This window comes from Mustela erminea, chromosome 15 (assembly GCF_009829155.1).
Source record: "Mustela erminea isolate mMusErm1 chromosome 15, mMusErm1.Pri, whole genome shotgun sequence".
NCBI lineage: Eukaryota > Metazoa > Chordata > Mammalia > Carnivora > Mustelidae > Mustela > Mustela erminea.
The window spans coordinates 54,413,730-54,428,572 of record NC_045628.1 but is presented as its reverse complement, the minus strand read 5'-3'; the positions used below and the strand labels follow the sequence as shown (position 1 = coordinate 54,428,572).

At 38.7% G+C, this 14,843-nt stretch overlaps 1 protein-coding gene across 1 annotated transcript in view; it reads right to left on the bottom strand.

The window, feature by feature from the left end:
* The window catches only part of DNAJC15 (DnaJ heat shock protein family (Hsp40) member C15), an 85,402-nt gene extending 72,134 nt beyond the window's left edge, over nt 1-13,268 (bottom strand). The window contains exon 1 of the mRNA XM_032314876.1: nt 13,105-13,268. Within this exon, the coding sequence (XP_032170767.1) occupies nt 13,105-13,209 (105 nt within the window). The 5' untranslated portion in view covers nt 13,210-13,268. The remainder of the gene's footprint in view (nt 1-13,104) is intronic.
* Nucleotides 13,269-14,843: the final 1,575 nt, after the last annotated feature.

Genomic DNA, 14,843 nt, shown 5'->3' with positions numbered 1-14,843 from the left:
CCACATTTTCCAGAGGAAGACACTGAAGTCCTGAAAAGTGACATGCCTTGCCCAAGTTATAGCGGCGTTATCAGTGTCTGCATTAGAACTAAAATGTAAGTATTTTAATTCCATAGGGGACCCTATGTCTTCAACCAACAATTTAAAATTAGTCCCATACTCTTCAAATTATAAAAACCTGTCAATCTTTCCATTGTAAACTCATATTTGATGAAACATCCCTATCTGACTTTAATGACCATTCACAAAAACCTTGTCATATCTTATCCTATTTATTAGTTTAATTACCTAGAAAACATATTATCATTTAATTATCAAATGCCAAACTAGATCCTAGCACCAGTCCTTGATGCCTTTGCTTCTTATAACTCCCTACTTTTTCACAAAATTTGATCTTCCCTCACCCACGCCCAAGAAATTGTATTTTCAATATTCTTACATTTAATATAAAATCACCCAGTTTGTTAAGTATGGAAATAGATTACACTGACCACTTTAATAAGTATGTAAGTGAAATCACTCTTATATCCTTAAACTTTTCTTCTAGATAGGGACATGTGGCAAACTTGTCATTCTTCCAGTACAAAGGCCACTAATGAGAAGCACACATTTCAGCCAGCAACTCCAAGTCTTACAAGTTGTTGAGAGAGTGAGTCAGTAAAAAAAATCTCATGAACTGATGCTAGGAATTCAAATTGGAACAATCTGTCTTGAGGGTAATTTCATCATTGGAATCAACAGCCTTAAATATATTCAAGTCATTAGGCTCAGTAAGTATAATTTTAAAAAATTATCCTTAAGAAAATAATCAGAGAGGTGCATAAAAACTTACATATGAGAATATTCATCACTGCACTATTTGCAATATAAAAACTGGAAATAATCTGAATACCCACCAATAGGGGGATAATTAAATAAATTAGGGCATACCTGAAATATGCACTGACAAATAATATACTGAGGAATGGTTATAGATGATATAATAAATGATTATAAAACAGAATGCACAGCATATACACAGAAGAAAAAGGAAACAGAATGAGATAAACCAAAATTTAACCGTAGTTATATATTCTTAGTACCTACATTTTATCATTTAAACAAAGTCCTAGGATCACAGATTTTTAAATCAAAGAAATATGGTCTGACTTTTGAATCTTTACTTGTCAGCTCCAAGACCTCTGACAAATTACTTAACCTTCTCATCTGTAAAATGAGGATAATAATTATAGATAAGTATGAATTTTTATAAATTAGAACATTCACATGTATCACTTAGTATTTGGGATGTGATAAGCATTTAATAAATGGTAGGTATTACAATTACTATAATATATTATTATACGGTTGTTTCTTTCAAAGTCAGAGGAAAAAATAAAGGTTACTAGGAAAAAAAAATCTTGCGAAAATCCTACTTGGTCAGAGGGTTTAATAACTTAATTTCTTAAGCCAGAAACCCTCTGACCTATCTATTTCCAAATAAACTTTGAAAACAAACTCCTCCTGGCACTCTTCAATAAAAACAAATGCACTGATCTTTGGCATCTCCCTTTTTATCGCTACACTTAATTTTGCACCCTGATCATAAAAATGATCTTGCTGCACCTCTAGCTAGCCTCGTCTTTATCATGTACTCCTACAAGCTTTTATTATTACACTGACTTTAGAGTCCTGGCAAGTACTCCCTAAACTCTTTCAGCTTACATCTGATGTATACCTTACCTGCAACACTGTGGCTTTGCTTATTCTTCTTGCTTGGGAAATCATGCCATTTTCTGAAAACTTTTACTCCCTTACAATAAGCTTTTCACTTTAGGCAACAATTTCTTAAGAGTGGTTATGCTGACAGCTTAAATTTCATTACACAGTATTCTTTTCTTCCTTTCTGAGTTAAGGTAAAATAAAATTAACTTGGCTTCAAGGTTTAAGAATTTTTAAACGTATCTCGAAGTATCTGAAGACTGAAAATTACCACAAATACCAGGACTATAAATCATTTCTCGGAGTTGGATTTCATCAGGTTCCGATATCTAAATGATGGAGCAGCAATATCATTCAGTGAAAAAGTCAAGGACTTTTTAAGTCAAAATTGGTTTAATATCTTAGTCCTGCCACTTACCAGCTATATGACCTGTACCACTTTGGTCCTCAGTTTTCTTATATATAAAATGGTGAAGAGTAACATCCACCTTCTCAGAGTTATAAGAAATGGGAAAATGTAATTACAGCATCTAGTAATTAGCAGACATTGACTAAGTGCTAGTTTACTTCCTCAGTTATGTGCATGCACATCATGAACTCAGTACCTTCATACCTATCATTCTGTTTTATCTTATTTTTATATATTCAACAAATAAAAATAGAAAACATTACTAATATTATGGAAGCAGGAGATAGGTATGAATTTTTTTTCACTTTATAAAATAATATACTTAAAAAAGATTAAGAAGCAGTGTTTTGGGGCAAACAAACTTGAAAAAAAACTTGTACTGGCCAAAAGTGTATTTGGAGTACAAGGACCTAAAGTGATATTCTACAAAATCTCAGTGTCAAAAAGCCCGAGGATATCAATGCAGACAATAACGTTAGCGTCAGAAACAGATCTGTTGACACTTAGAAAAGAGAATGAACGAGTCATGATATTCCTACATGATATTTCAACTGTTCTAAACTACATGATAGTCTAAATATTTTTTAATAGTAGAATAGCACAAGTTTTCTAGAATGGAAGTAAAGGCGGAAACAAGTTACTCCAAATTACTTAAAGGAAATATACAAATTAGGTATCAATTCACGGTACTTTTTAAAACTTCTATTTAAAACTCTTCACAAAAACCCATAAAATATACCTAGAAATATTAAGTACTATGGGTGATGGACATTGCGGAGGGTATGTGCTGTGGTGAGTTACTGTGAACTGTGTAAGACTGATGAATCACAGGGCGCCTGGGTGGCTCAGTGGGTTAAACCTCTGCCTTCAGCTCAGGTCATGATGTCAGGATCCTGGGATCGAGCCCCACATCGGGCTCTCTGCTCAGCAGGGAGCCTGCTTCCCCTTCTCTCTCTGCCTGCCTCTCTGTCTACTTGTGATCTCTCTCTCTGTCAAATAAATAAATAAAATCTTTAAAAAAAAAAAGACTGATGAATCACAGACCTGTGAAACAAATAATACATTATATGTTAATTTTAAAAAAAAGTAAGTACTATATAGTTATAAAGTTCTTGATGAGTAAAACTTTAGCATAATTGCAGATAGGAAGTATTTAAGGGAAAAAGGGCTATTTATAGAATATTTATAACTGATTTCATCTCTGTTTTAGTTCTTATCCCTTCAGTTCTATATATCTGCTATACAAAATTATTTTTTTCAGTTGAGGCAGTGGTGACAACTGTTGGTAAATTCCAGGTATGCCAAAGTGAAATGGAAATTATTCCCTGGAAGATCATAATAAATCTTTTAGAGAATATGCAATATTTTACTTTATACCTGGAGATAGGCACTTCTGCTCACTGACTCAGTAAAATTCTACAAGCCTGGAATATAATGATAAATACAAAAAGACTGATGAATCTCTCTCTATCTCTCTCTTTTTGATTTCACAGTGCACTGGCATCCTCTATTAGCAGTCCCTAATAGAAGAAGTTGAAAAATAAAAATAAAGCCAAACCAACAAAACAAAAAAGAGCATGGCTGAAGCTGCAGAAGAAATACTACATTTTCTGGTGGACTGAATGGGTAGCCACCTACCTCAAGACAAGGAACTCTTTTACTATCATACTTCATCAGCGATGTAAGGAGAAGATACGGAAAATGGGGAAAAGTTGGGTAAGAGGAAAAAAATGAAACTATTAGGATCCAGAGTTGTGACCCAGAATGAAGTTTCCCAGGAGGTAAGATTTCATACACAAAACGCTTCTTAGAGAGATGGTTGATTCTAGGACAGGGACAAAAATATACAAGATGAGCCTAGAGCACCTTACCTTATAGTGCCAAAAGTAAGGAAGTGCTCAAAAAAAACCCCATAGCAATGGGGTATGTCGAAAGTGCACAGGAGCCAACTGAAAGAGCCACCAAGGCCAAAGGTAGAACCATTTGAGCTACAAGATAAACAATACTGGATTATAACCCCTCAAAGTATAAATATCCACAAATCTTGATTGATGTAAATAAATGACTGAGTAAATAAGTGGGGGAGAAGAGAAAGATCTCCTGTGCAGAAAAATTCCAAGTGATTTCATAAAGAACTCTACCCTCAAGGAGGGGAAGCTTAACTCCCCACTCCTTAAATATGCACCACACATAGTGACTTCCTTTCAAAAAGTACTATATAGAAAGGGAAAAAAAGTTAACTTCACCATAGAGAAACCAGAAAAATACTACTTCATCAGATTAGATCAAGGCTAACTTATATAGTGAGAGATCATGTTTATAGTATGTGCCTTTCATATGGACAAATTCTACAAAATATTTGACCAGCATTCCTCAAATCTGTCAGCGTCATCAAAAACAAGGTGAGTCTGAGAAACTCTCATAGCCAAGAGGAACCAAAAGGGACACAAAAGCTCAATGTAATGTGGTACCGTGGATGGGATCCTGGGACATTAAAAGGACAATAGGTAAAAAATGAAGAATCTGAAAAATGTACAGACTTTGGTTAGTTATGTTATTAAGCAATATCGGTTTGTTAATGATAGCAGACCATAGTAACACAAGATGTTAACAGGGGAAACTGAGTGAGGTACACGGGGATTCTGTGTGCTATCTTTTCACTTTTCTATAAATCTAAATCTGTATTTGAAAAAAAGCCTATTTAATTTTAGCGTTGGTGGTATAGTGGTGAGCATAGCTGCCTTCCAAGCCTATTTAATTTTAAAAGGAAAAAATGTTACCCATGGTGAGAGCGAATAATGCTTATTTAATTCCTAATAGCATTTAAATAATATTCAGAGAGCATAAGACAGTGAAAATGGAGTTCCTCAAAGAATACTCTGCCTTACGCTATGAGTGAATGAGACTCCTGTGGACTAAGGGACTACACACCATTTATAAAACAGTGTTCTGTACCACTGTTTTTAGGAGACTGTGCTTACAAATTTCTCAACCTCTGTGGAATTCAAATCACGTCACAGCTGAAAATAACCAACGTGAGAGTGTTCATCCCAGAGCTGTTTGTATTCACTGATCCATTCCCCGGCTTCCCCCTACTCCGCTCCATTGGCAGGACAGCTAAGTCCTGCAGGCTCCTGTGTCACCTGGCTCCAGCGGGGTCCCACCCATGGGATGCAATTGTGGGAGACAGGAGGGTGGTAAAGGGGAAAGGCCAAGGTACCTCTCCTCTTTCCTCTCTGTGTTTCCGTGGGTGCAGCTCCCCACTGGATAGACCGCCGTGGTCCAGTTACCAAGGATGGTTATGAAAACACTACCTCTTTCCTTTTGACCCCACAGCCCTGAGAAGGCTAACAGCGTTTTCCTCTTCTCAACCTCTGCACTGCCTCGCAATCCGGCCTGGCTTCGCAGCAACTCCTTCACCTATAAAGCCAACTCTCTGTGCTACATTTCCTTTGTTTTACATAATTTAGATGTGTCTGTTTTCCTGGTTAGACCTTCCCTGACACAATTAGGAAGTTTGAAGGGGAAAGAAGATAGAATTATATTTTGACTAAAAGCAGAGGCCAGAAAGCAGAATACCTCTGGGGTTCATCCACACATCAACTGTGGGACCCTGGGCAAATTATTTCATTGCTTTATGCCTCAATTTAGATCTGTAAGTGGGGGGTTATAATAGTACCTACATCTCACAGGGTTATTACATGGACTAAATGAGTTCATGCATTTAAAGAATTAGCCTAATGCCTGGTAAAAAAAAAAATTTGGCTACCACTGCTATTACTGCTGCCATTATGGCCTCTAGAATCCAGAGGACTGCCCATTCTAATACAGTCTTCACTGATCCTGCCCTCTTCTGCTTCTCTATCCTCTACCCCTCTGTTAAACATTTCTTTAGGCTTAATATTCATGAAACCCAGCTCCTACAAAACTTCAACTGCCTATAGACATGGTCCTCGCTCCTAAACCTGCCTTTCAGGTGTATCCGCAACTGTAATCCCAATGTATTTTTCCTTTTTTTTCCCTCTTGATAGTAAACTACATTTGCTTTTCTCTCTCTCTAGCTTCTCTTGAAAAATCAAATATTTTTCAAGCCCCTTGAGGACAAAACCCATGTTTAATTTGTCTTTGTACTTAACTACAGCACTTAGCCTCAGTACCTTACCTAATAGGACTCCAGATCTCACATTTAGGAAGTTTGGCTTTTGTCTCCTTTGCCCGAGAGACATATCTAAAAAATGACATATCTTAGACATATCTAAGGCCAATATCAAAGCAATTAGTGCCCATGTTTTTTTCTAGGAGCTTTAAACTGAAACTCAATAAATAAGTGTTGAATGAATGAATGAACAAATAAACAACAGTGCTTAATAGAGCTGGTCTTGAATTAGGTATTTAAATTTGATCCAATTTACCTTCTAGAGTGGTGCCTGGCAAACTTACAGGCCACACCCAAATCTGGCCCTCCAACTACTTTTGTAAATAAAGTTTTATTGAAACACAGCTACATTTATGCATTATCTATGGCTGCTTTTGCTTGACAATGGCAGAGTTCCCTAGTTTAGCAGAGACCAATCACATGGCCTGCAAAGCCTAAAATACTATTTAGCCCTCTACCAAAAAAATTTGTTTACCTCTGTCCTTGAGGGTCAGGGGCAATTGTGATTTATCCATACCTGCCCCAGAGACATCTAGTATATAGCCTCCATGTATTTGGTATTCAAAAATTTTTTTATTAAACTGAATGCACTGACAAACTTTAAAAAGAGATTTAGAGACTGTGTTTTTGGAGGTAATAAGCAATAAAATGACAAAAACCATCAAAAGTCCAGTGTGTACTCTGATGGTATATAAAATGTATTAGATGCTTATATTTTAGCCTTTACTATTAAAAAAGTAAAAAAAAAAAAAAAAAAAAGAGACAGTCTCATTTATCTTACTCTTTTTATTCCTTAGGGCTATCAGCTTATACTTCTATAAAACATTTCTCAAATCCTCTATTTTTTTTCCTAACCAGTTGTTTTATTGAACCACTAATTTAACCATTTAACAAAAATTTATGGAACAGTAACTATGTGACTGGTACTGGTACTATGTTGAGAGCTGAGAGAAAGAGGATCCTTAAAACATGATCTCTGCCTATAACGAATATCTAATCTTAATTTTTTTAAGATTTTAAAAAATTTTTTATTTCATGGATAGAGATCACAAGTAGGCAGAGAGGCAGGCAGAGAGAGAGGGAAGCAGGCTCCCTACTGAGCAGAGAGCCCTATGTGGGGCTCGATCCCAGGACCCTGAGATCATGACCTGAGCGAAGGCAGAGGCTTAACCCATTAAGCCACCCAGGAGCCCCTCTAATTTTAATTTAAAAGACGTATTTCAGTGGTACCTGGGTGGTGGAAGGTTTAAGCACCCTCTCAGGTTGTGATCTCAGGGTTGTGAGATTGAGCCCCACACTGGGCACTGAGCTCAGCACAGAGTCTGCTTTGGATTCACTCTGTCTCTCCCTCTGCCCCTCCTGTTCCCGCTTGCTCTCTCTTTCTCTCTCTCTAAAATAAATTATAAATCTTTAAAAATAAATAAAAGACATATTTCAAAAAGGAGAAGCACTATTTAAATAACACCAGCAAATCAACAAATGGGCCAAGTCTGGTATCTCTTGTTACTGCCATCTAGTTTCAAATATCCACCAGAAAAAAACCAGGGCGCCTGGGTGGCTCAGTTGGTTAAGCGTCTGCCTTCAGCTCAGGTCAGGATCCCAGGGTCCTGGAATCAGCCCCATGCTGGGCTCCCTGCTCAGTGGGAAGGCTGCTTCTTCCTCTCCCTCTGTTCCTCCCCAGCCCTTGTACACACTCAATCTCTCTCCCTCTCTACAAATAAGTAAATAAAACCTTTAAAAAATATATCCACCAGAAAAAACAAACCAGAAAAATTAAATGTTCCACTACTACGAATCAAAGAATTTCTGTAAACTGGGAAAACAGCCCATTCCATCACAGCTATTGCTTGGCGGCTGGTGGGGGGCGGGGGTAGAATCAAAGTTGTTTACAAATTCTCTAAGGCATTTAATTCTTCCAAAACAATAAATAAGCAGTAATTATCATCTCAATGAATATAAATTGCTGAAAGCATTATAAAATGCCAAAACTTCTATCTCAAGACTATAATATTTAAGTTCAAGATAGACAATGGTTGTACCAGTGGGAAATTAATAAGGAAAAACATTATTCTGCCTCAAGAAGATAGTTGTGATGGAGAAAGGAAAGATGGAGAATATTCACTCATACCCCAAATATTTATTTAGCATTTACCATATACATATACAAATATTTATTGAGCATGCACCAGACTTTGTGCTAAGTTCCAGGAATAGAATAGTGAGTAAGAAAGACTCTTGTTCTCCTTTAGAAGCTAACATTAAGGAGAAGTCCTACAGAAAAAAAATACCTTTATCAATATGTTAGAATCAAACATTCAAAGTCACTCAATAGTAACAGAAGCTAATAGCTGTTCATTTAATGAATAACTAAGTGACTCCCATGAGTCAAATACAGTACCAATGACAGAAGCATATGAAAGTTCTTGTCCGGGGCACCTGAGTGTCTCAGTCAGTTGAGCATTCAACTCTGTTTTGGCTGGTCATGATTCCAGGTCTTGAGATGGCCCTACCTTGGGCTGTGGAGCCTGTTTAATATTCTCTCCAACCCCTCTTCCACTCTCCCCCCAGCTCATGTCTGCTGTCGCTTTTTTTTTTTTTTTTTTGAGGATTTTATTTATTTATTTATTTATTCATTTATTTATTCATTCAGAGAGAGAGGGAAAGCGAGCAGAAGCAGGGAGAGTGGCAGGCAGAGGGAGAAGCAGACTCCCCACTGAGCAGGGAGCCATGACCATGAAAATGTGGGGCTTGATCCCAGAGTCCTGGGATCATGACCTGAGCTAAAGACAGAAACTTAACCAGCTGAGCCACCCAGCACCCCTGTCGCTCTCAAAAAAAAAAAAAAAAAGATATACAATCTGTAATCCATGTGATTTCTTAAAAGGAAGCTTCAAGGTAAACATTTTAAATGAAAAATAGAAGTGCTTTCTTTTGTTTCAGTAATAAATAAGTACTTAATAATTTACAAGTTTGGTAGGTTTTTAATTTTCATGTTATCAAGTTGGCCTATCACTGAAATGTATATATAGCAAATTTTCTTGTATTTTACACTACCCTACAAACACAAGGAGTTACACTTTTGGGGAAAGTACTGAAAACTAAAGGTTATCATTTCATACAAACTGTTTTTTTTTTTCAAAATGCTTTAAAAATTGATAATATTCTCTTCCTAAAGTTAAAGCTTCTTCTCTACTTTTCCATGAGAATCAGATTTGCTAAAGCAAAATCTGACCATGACCTCTGACTATTACACAATTAATTGTAAGATACTATTTTATTCAAGGTACTACCCAAGTACTTTTATCTACATTTTTATCTTTTTAATCTCCTAAACTGGTTAATGCACATGAATACTTAGTCCCTAAGGGAAAGTTTACCTAAGAGTTATTTAACATCTACAACTACAGATGCTGTATTTCAAAAACTTCAAAATAAATTGCATCTTAAAAAAAAATTGATGAGAAAAATCTTTTCTTCAACTCCTTGACATTTTATTTTCTACTATTTTCAGTAAGATTGCCAAAATGTCCCACTCCTGGGTCATTTATTTTTTCCTAACACTTACCCTTTGTCAGCCTTCCATCATTTTCAGTACTTCTGAGCTCCCCCCAAATTATTATTATCAGTTCTCTTAACTTCTAACTCATCACTCATAATTACCTGGACCAATGATTCCAACAGAAGCAGAATAGGCCCTTAGGGACATTTTGAAAATTTGTGAGGACCTTTTGGTTGCAATAATAATTTGGATAGGAGGGCAAGTATTTGGTGGATGGGGAACTATTCATCCTAGAAGTTCTAAAATGTATGAAACAACCTTTACAACAAAGAACTACCTGCATCCCTCAGGGTTTTAAAAGATTCTACCGTACACTGAAGTAGGTAAAAAGCTTATTTGTTATCATCTTAGTCTAGAACTTTATGTAATACAGTATATATAAAATGTATCATTTCACACTGTTTTAAAAAGACTAAATTTTTCTTAAGTACAAATCTTATGTAAATTGAGGGAAGATTCCACTTTATTTAATTTAAAATTCTACCAAAAATTGTTAACAATTTGGGAAAAATCAGTTTGCCAATGACAATGGCCCTTATGGTATCTGAAACGCCAGTATAATACATTGGAAAAGTGGTCTGTATTTGTAGCTGCTACACTCACAGTGGTTCTTTGCACTGGTGCAATATGCCAGCAACTGATTACTTCATTATGTCTCCTAATGTAATCATGTCTGACCATTTACATGCTTAAATAGTAAACATGTTTTTTTTTCTAATAAAATACCTCACCTTTATGTCTCAATTAGAGCATTACACTGATTTTTAAGTTATTTTATGAACAGATTTCATTGCCTGTCAGTAGCATTTTAGGATATTACAGGAGACTTTGAAGAATGGGGTTATAAAAAAGGGGGCACTGGGGGCACTAGGTTGGACAGGAATCACTAGAATCACTGGCCTACATCTTAGCCTTCACGTGACTGGACTACTAAAGATGTCTCCTAACTGATATCTTAAATTCTACACGTATCTTCTTCCAAATGAAGTACCTACAGATGTAAAAGATCACCAACATTACTTCTATCTTCAAAATACCACAGAAGCTCCCAGCTGCCTTGCAAATCAGTCCAGTATGGAGATTTTTACAACTCCCCATAAAGAGATTCCTTCTACCTAACCTAATAATTTATCCAGTCTACATCACAGACTGAACACTCTACTCAGTAAGCCTTATTTCTAAGAAGTCAGTAAGTGGAAATGGTATATAGGATTTGGAATCCTAGGTCTGTCACTTACTAGGAGAATGATTCTGGGTAGGTTACTTACCACTTTAAGTCTCTCTCTTTCTTTTTGTAAGATTTTATTTATTTATTTGAGAGAAAGAGAGCAGGAGTAGGGAGGAGAGAGAGAGAAGCAGGCTCCCGGCTGAGCAGGGAGCCCCACACTGGACTGGATCCCAGGACCCTGGGATGGTGACTTGAATGGAAGGCAGACTTTTAACCTGAGCCACCCAAGCATCCCTGAGTCTCCTCATCTCTTAAGTGAGGTGGGTATGGAGGAGGGCACGTATCGCATGGAACACTGGGTGTAGTGCATAAACAATGAATCTTGGAACACCGGAAAAACTAAATTAAAAAAAAGAGAGAGAGAATTAAAAAGGACTTGCCTCACAAGGTTGTGGTAAAGAAGGAATCAGACAAGCAGAAGCTTAGAGCCTGCTACTTCAAACTTTTATCTGTTTTTTGTTTTTTTTTTAAAGATTTTATTTATTTATTTGACAGAGAGAGATCACAAGTAGGCAGAGAGGCAGGCAGAGACAGGGGGAAGCAGGCTCCCTGCTGAACAGAGAGCCTGATGCAGGGCTCGATCCCAGGACCCTGGGATCATGACCTGAGCTGAAGGCAGAGGCTTTAACCCAATCTGTTTTGTTTTCTTATCTATTTCAAGGTCTTAGGATAATACAGGGCACCTAGCAGTATTCAAGAAATGTCTGTTGAATGAAAGCATATTGCTTTCTGAAACCTTCCCATGTAAGCCCTTCTGATGGCTGCAGAAATCTACCCATTAATCAAGTAATGATAATTGAGTGCTTCCTTGAAGTAAATCCGCAGTCCCCGCTCTTAGGAAATTTAGAAAAATATTGGAAAATGACAGGTCAACATAAAAGATGTCACAATACAGTGTATAAGTAGTCAGCAACTGGTATGGACAATAAGTGCTATGCATCTAAAGCAAAGTATATAGCACTGCAGGCTGGCACTGCAGGCTGGCACAGCGTGGAATGCCGTGTGCAAAAGAATTAAAACAGCCCTGTCTCTAGACTTTCTCCAACTAATCCATTCTTCTTATACAAAGCCTGAGAGAGCTTGGTTTAACAGCCCAATCTATCAGTTCTCTGCTTAAAACTCATCAAAATGGTACCACTGCCCTCTGGATATCCCAACTCCTTCAGGTGCTTTACAGATGCTTCATATGTTCTAATCCCCATTAATCTTTGGGAACTAAAATGATTAATAATGTAGCCACTAGCTATACGTGGCTGAACACCTGAAATGTGGCTAGTCCCAAGTGAGATGTGCTGTTATTATAAAACACATACTGGATTTCAAAGACTTGGTGCAAAATGGAGGGAGGGGGAAGATGTAAAGTATCTCAGTAATTTTATATTGATTACATGTCAAATATTATTGTGGATACATTGGATTAAATAAAAATACACTTAAAATGAAATTCATCTCCTTTTTAGATTTCAAATATCACTACAGAAAACTTAAAGACATATGTGAGGCTCTCATTATGGTTCTGTCGAACGCTTTTCCCAACTCAGCAGCTCAACCTGAAAAAACCACCTGGCGATTTCCAACTAGCCCCTGATCCTCTGGCCTACGACTCTGTAACTACTACTACCGGTAAGTCAAACACGTTTTCCTCTTCCTTCCGCTGACTTCACAGCCACTCGTTTTCCATAGTTCCGTTTTTAATCGTCCCTTTCTCCAGGACGCCTCCTCTGACCTCACTCCCTACCCCGCAACACTGGACTGGGCTCCTCCTCTGAGAATCCCCCCTGGAGTACTTATCACACAGTAGGTGCAATTGTTTGTCTTCCCGCTCGGACCCCCGACAACACTGTGAGCTCCTGGAGGGAACAGCGACTCTGTGCGCCAGGCACAGAGCACGACTCCGCGGGACGAAGGAGGAGGTGGGACAAAAATGTGAATACCGGGACCACCGCGCTTCGGGGGTGAGAGGGTACAGAGGAGTGAGGCAGCGCCCTCGGGAATCCGGGGGTGCCAGCAGGCAGGCCCGCGGAGAGGCCGGAGCAGCTGGCGGGACTCACCAGTCCCTGGTCCACGTCCGTCTCCGGCCGTTTGGTCGCCGGCGGCGAGTACTCGGCGTAGCGCAGACCCTCGCCGGCAGGGGAGACGCCGCCTCGGGCAGCCATGGCAATACGACGCAGGGAGACTCGCGGCGCCGAGGCGTCGGCTACGAGACGGCCGCAGGGACAAACTAGTTAGGGCGGTTCACTCGCGGGTTTCGCTGGCACCGCCCCTGCCTCGCGGGCGGAGGGCATGTCACCAGGAGATCTCGTTCTCCCCCAGGCTCGGGCCACTTTGTCCCCACGAAGCCGAGGGTCAGACTCGGAGCTGAGACCCCCTGGGACGTGGGGGAGTTTTTCGTTTGTTTCTGATCCGCAGGCCCAAAGTCAACATTGGGCCTGGTGTGCATTGTGTGGTGGAGCCTGGCTCCCCGCCAGCCCTCTTCCCAACCAAGGACCAGGATTTAAGCACTATGGTCAGATTTTGGTCTCATCAAAGGGCTATCAAGGGGAGACCCGGAGACTCCAATTGCAGTTCTTGAAGGTCCCTGACGCACACCAGACCATTCTTCCCACCCCAGCTACTGATCATACTTCTCTTTAATACCGCAATCTCCCACCCATGAGAGCGATAGTAGTGGCAATTTCCTTATTCTACCCCTTCTCTCCACATGAATGGCTATATTTAAGATGAAACAAAGAAGAAACTTACAAGCAAGTAAATAAACCTCACTCCCCACAAATGGTTTTGTGCTGACTTGGACATAGAAAGACCCATTTTTAAATTAATTTTTAAATAAAACATTTTGGAGCAAAACTTAACCAACAAATGAAGCTGGTGAAGTGTTTTCCAACTCCTGAGCCAATAAGGCAGTGCCTTTGCCCTTTGTATCCATTGTAAAAGACGTGAGTTCTACTGTACGTTCTATAATTTTCTAGGCTTGTGTCCCTGAAATACCCATTTACCTCTCCAAATCTCCTTATCTGTGGAAGGGGAATAATACTTGTCTAACATAATGACTCAGAAAGTTACAAGGATAAAATGAACAAAAGGGGAGGGGAGAGAAGGATATGGAAGCAGTTTGTACAATGCAATTACCATACACTCAAACAGTTACCACCACCGGCCTATTGGCATTTATGGGAGGGAATGTTCACTCTTAACCAGGTTTCAGAGAAGGGTCAGTGGAGGCTTAGCTGCTAAGATGGTCAATAAGGAATGGGTGAGACATTTTTAGATGGAAGAGGAGGAGGGCTGAAAATTTCAGCTGGAAACAAATGCAAAGAAATGACAAAGGTGGTATGTAAAACTGGACTAAAAAAAAAAAAAAATCATGCCAAGATCTTCAGAGACATGATCTTGAGTAAGGGACAGGCAGGGCTAGGAATGGAGAGATAGATAAGGGGCTCTGGGATCAGACTCACAGAAATCCCCAAAATATGGAGGTATGAGGAAACTAGAAATAAGGGAACACACCACACCACCCTGCCCTAGATGTCCAAAGGGAAATCTGATTTTTGACAGTCTCCTGTGGTCAAGAGAAAATAAGCAGACCCTAAAAAGAAGTAAGCTATTGAAGATGTTATCACTAGTCCTTAATTAATGGTGCTCCCAGTGGAGAAGTCAAAAAGGTTTAAGTTCCCTGGTTAACTTTTTATTTATTTATTTATTTATTCATTATTTTAAAAATTTATTTATTTATTTATTTATTTGACAGAGACAGAGATCACAAGTAGGCAGAGAGGCAGGCAAAGAGAGA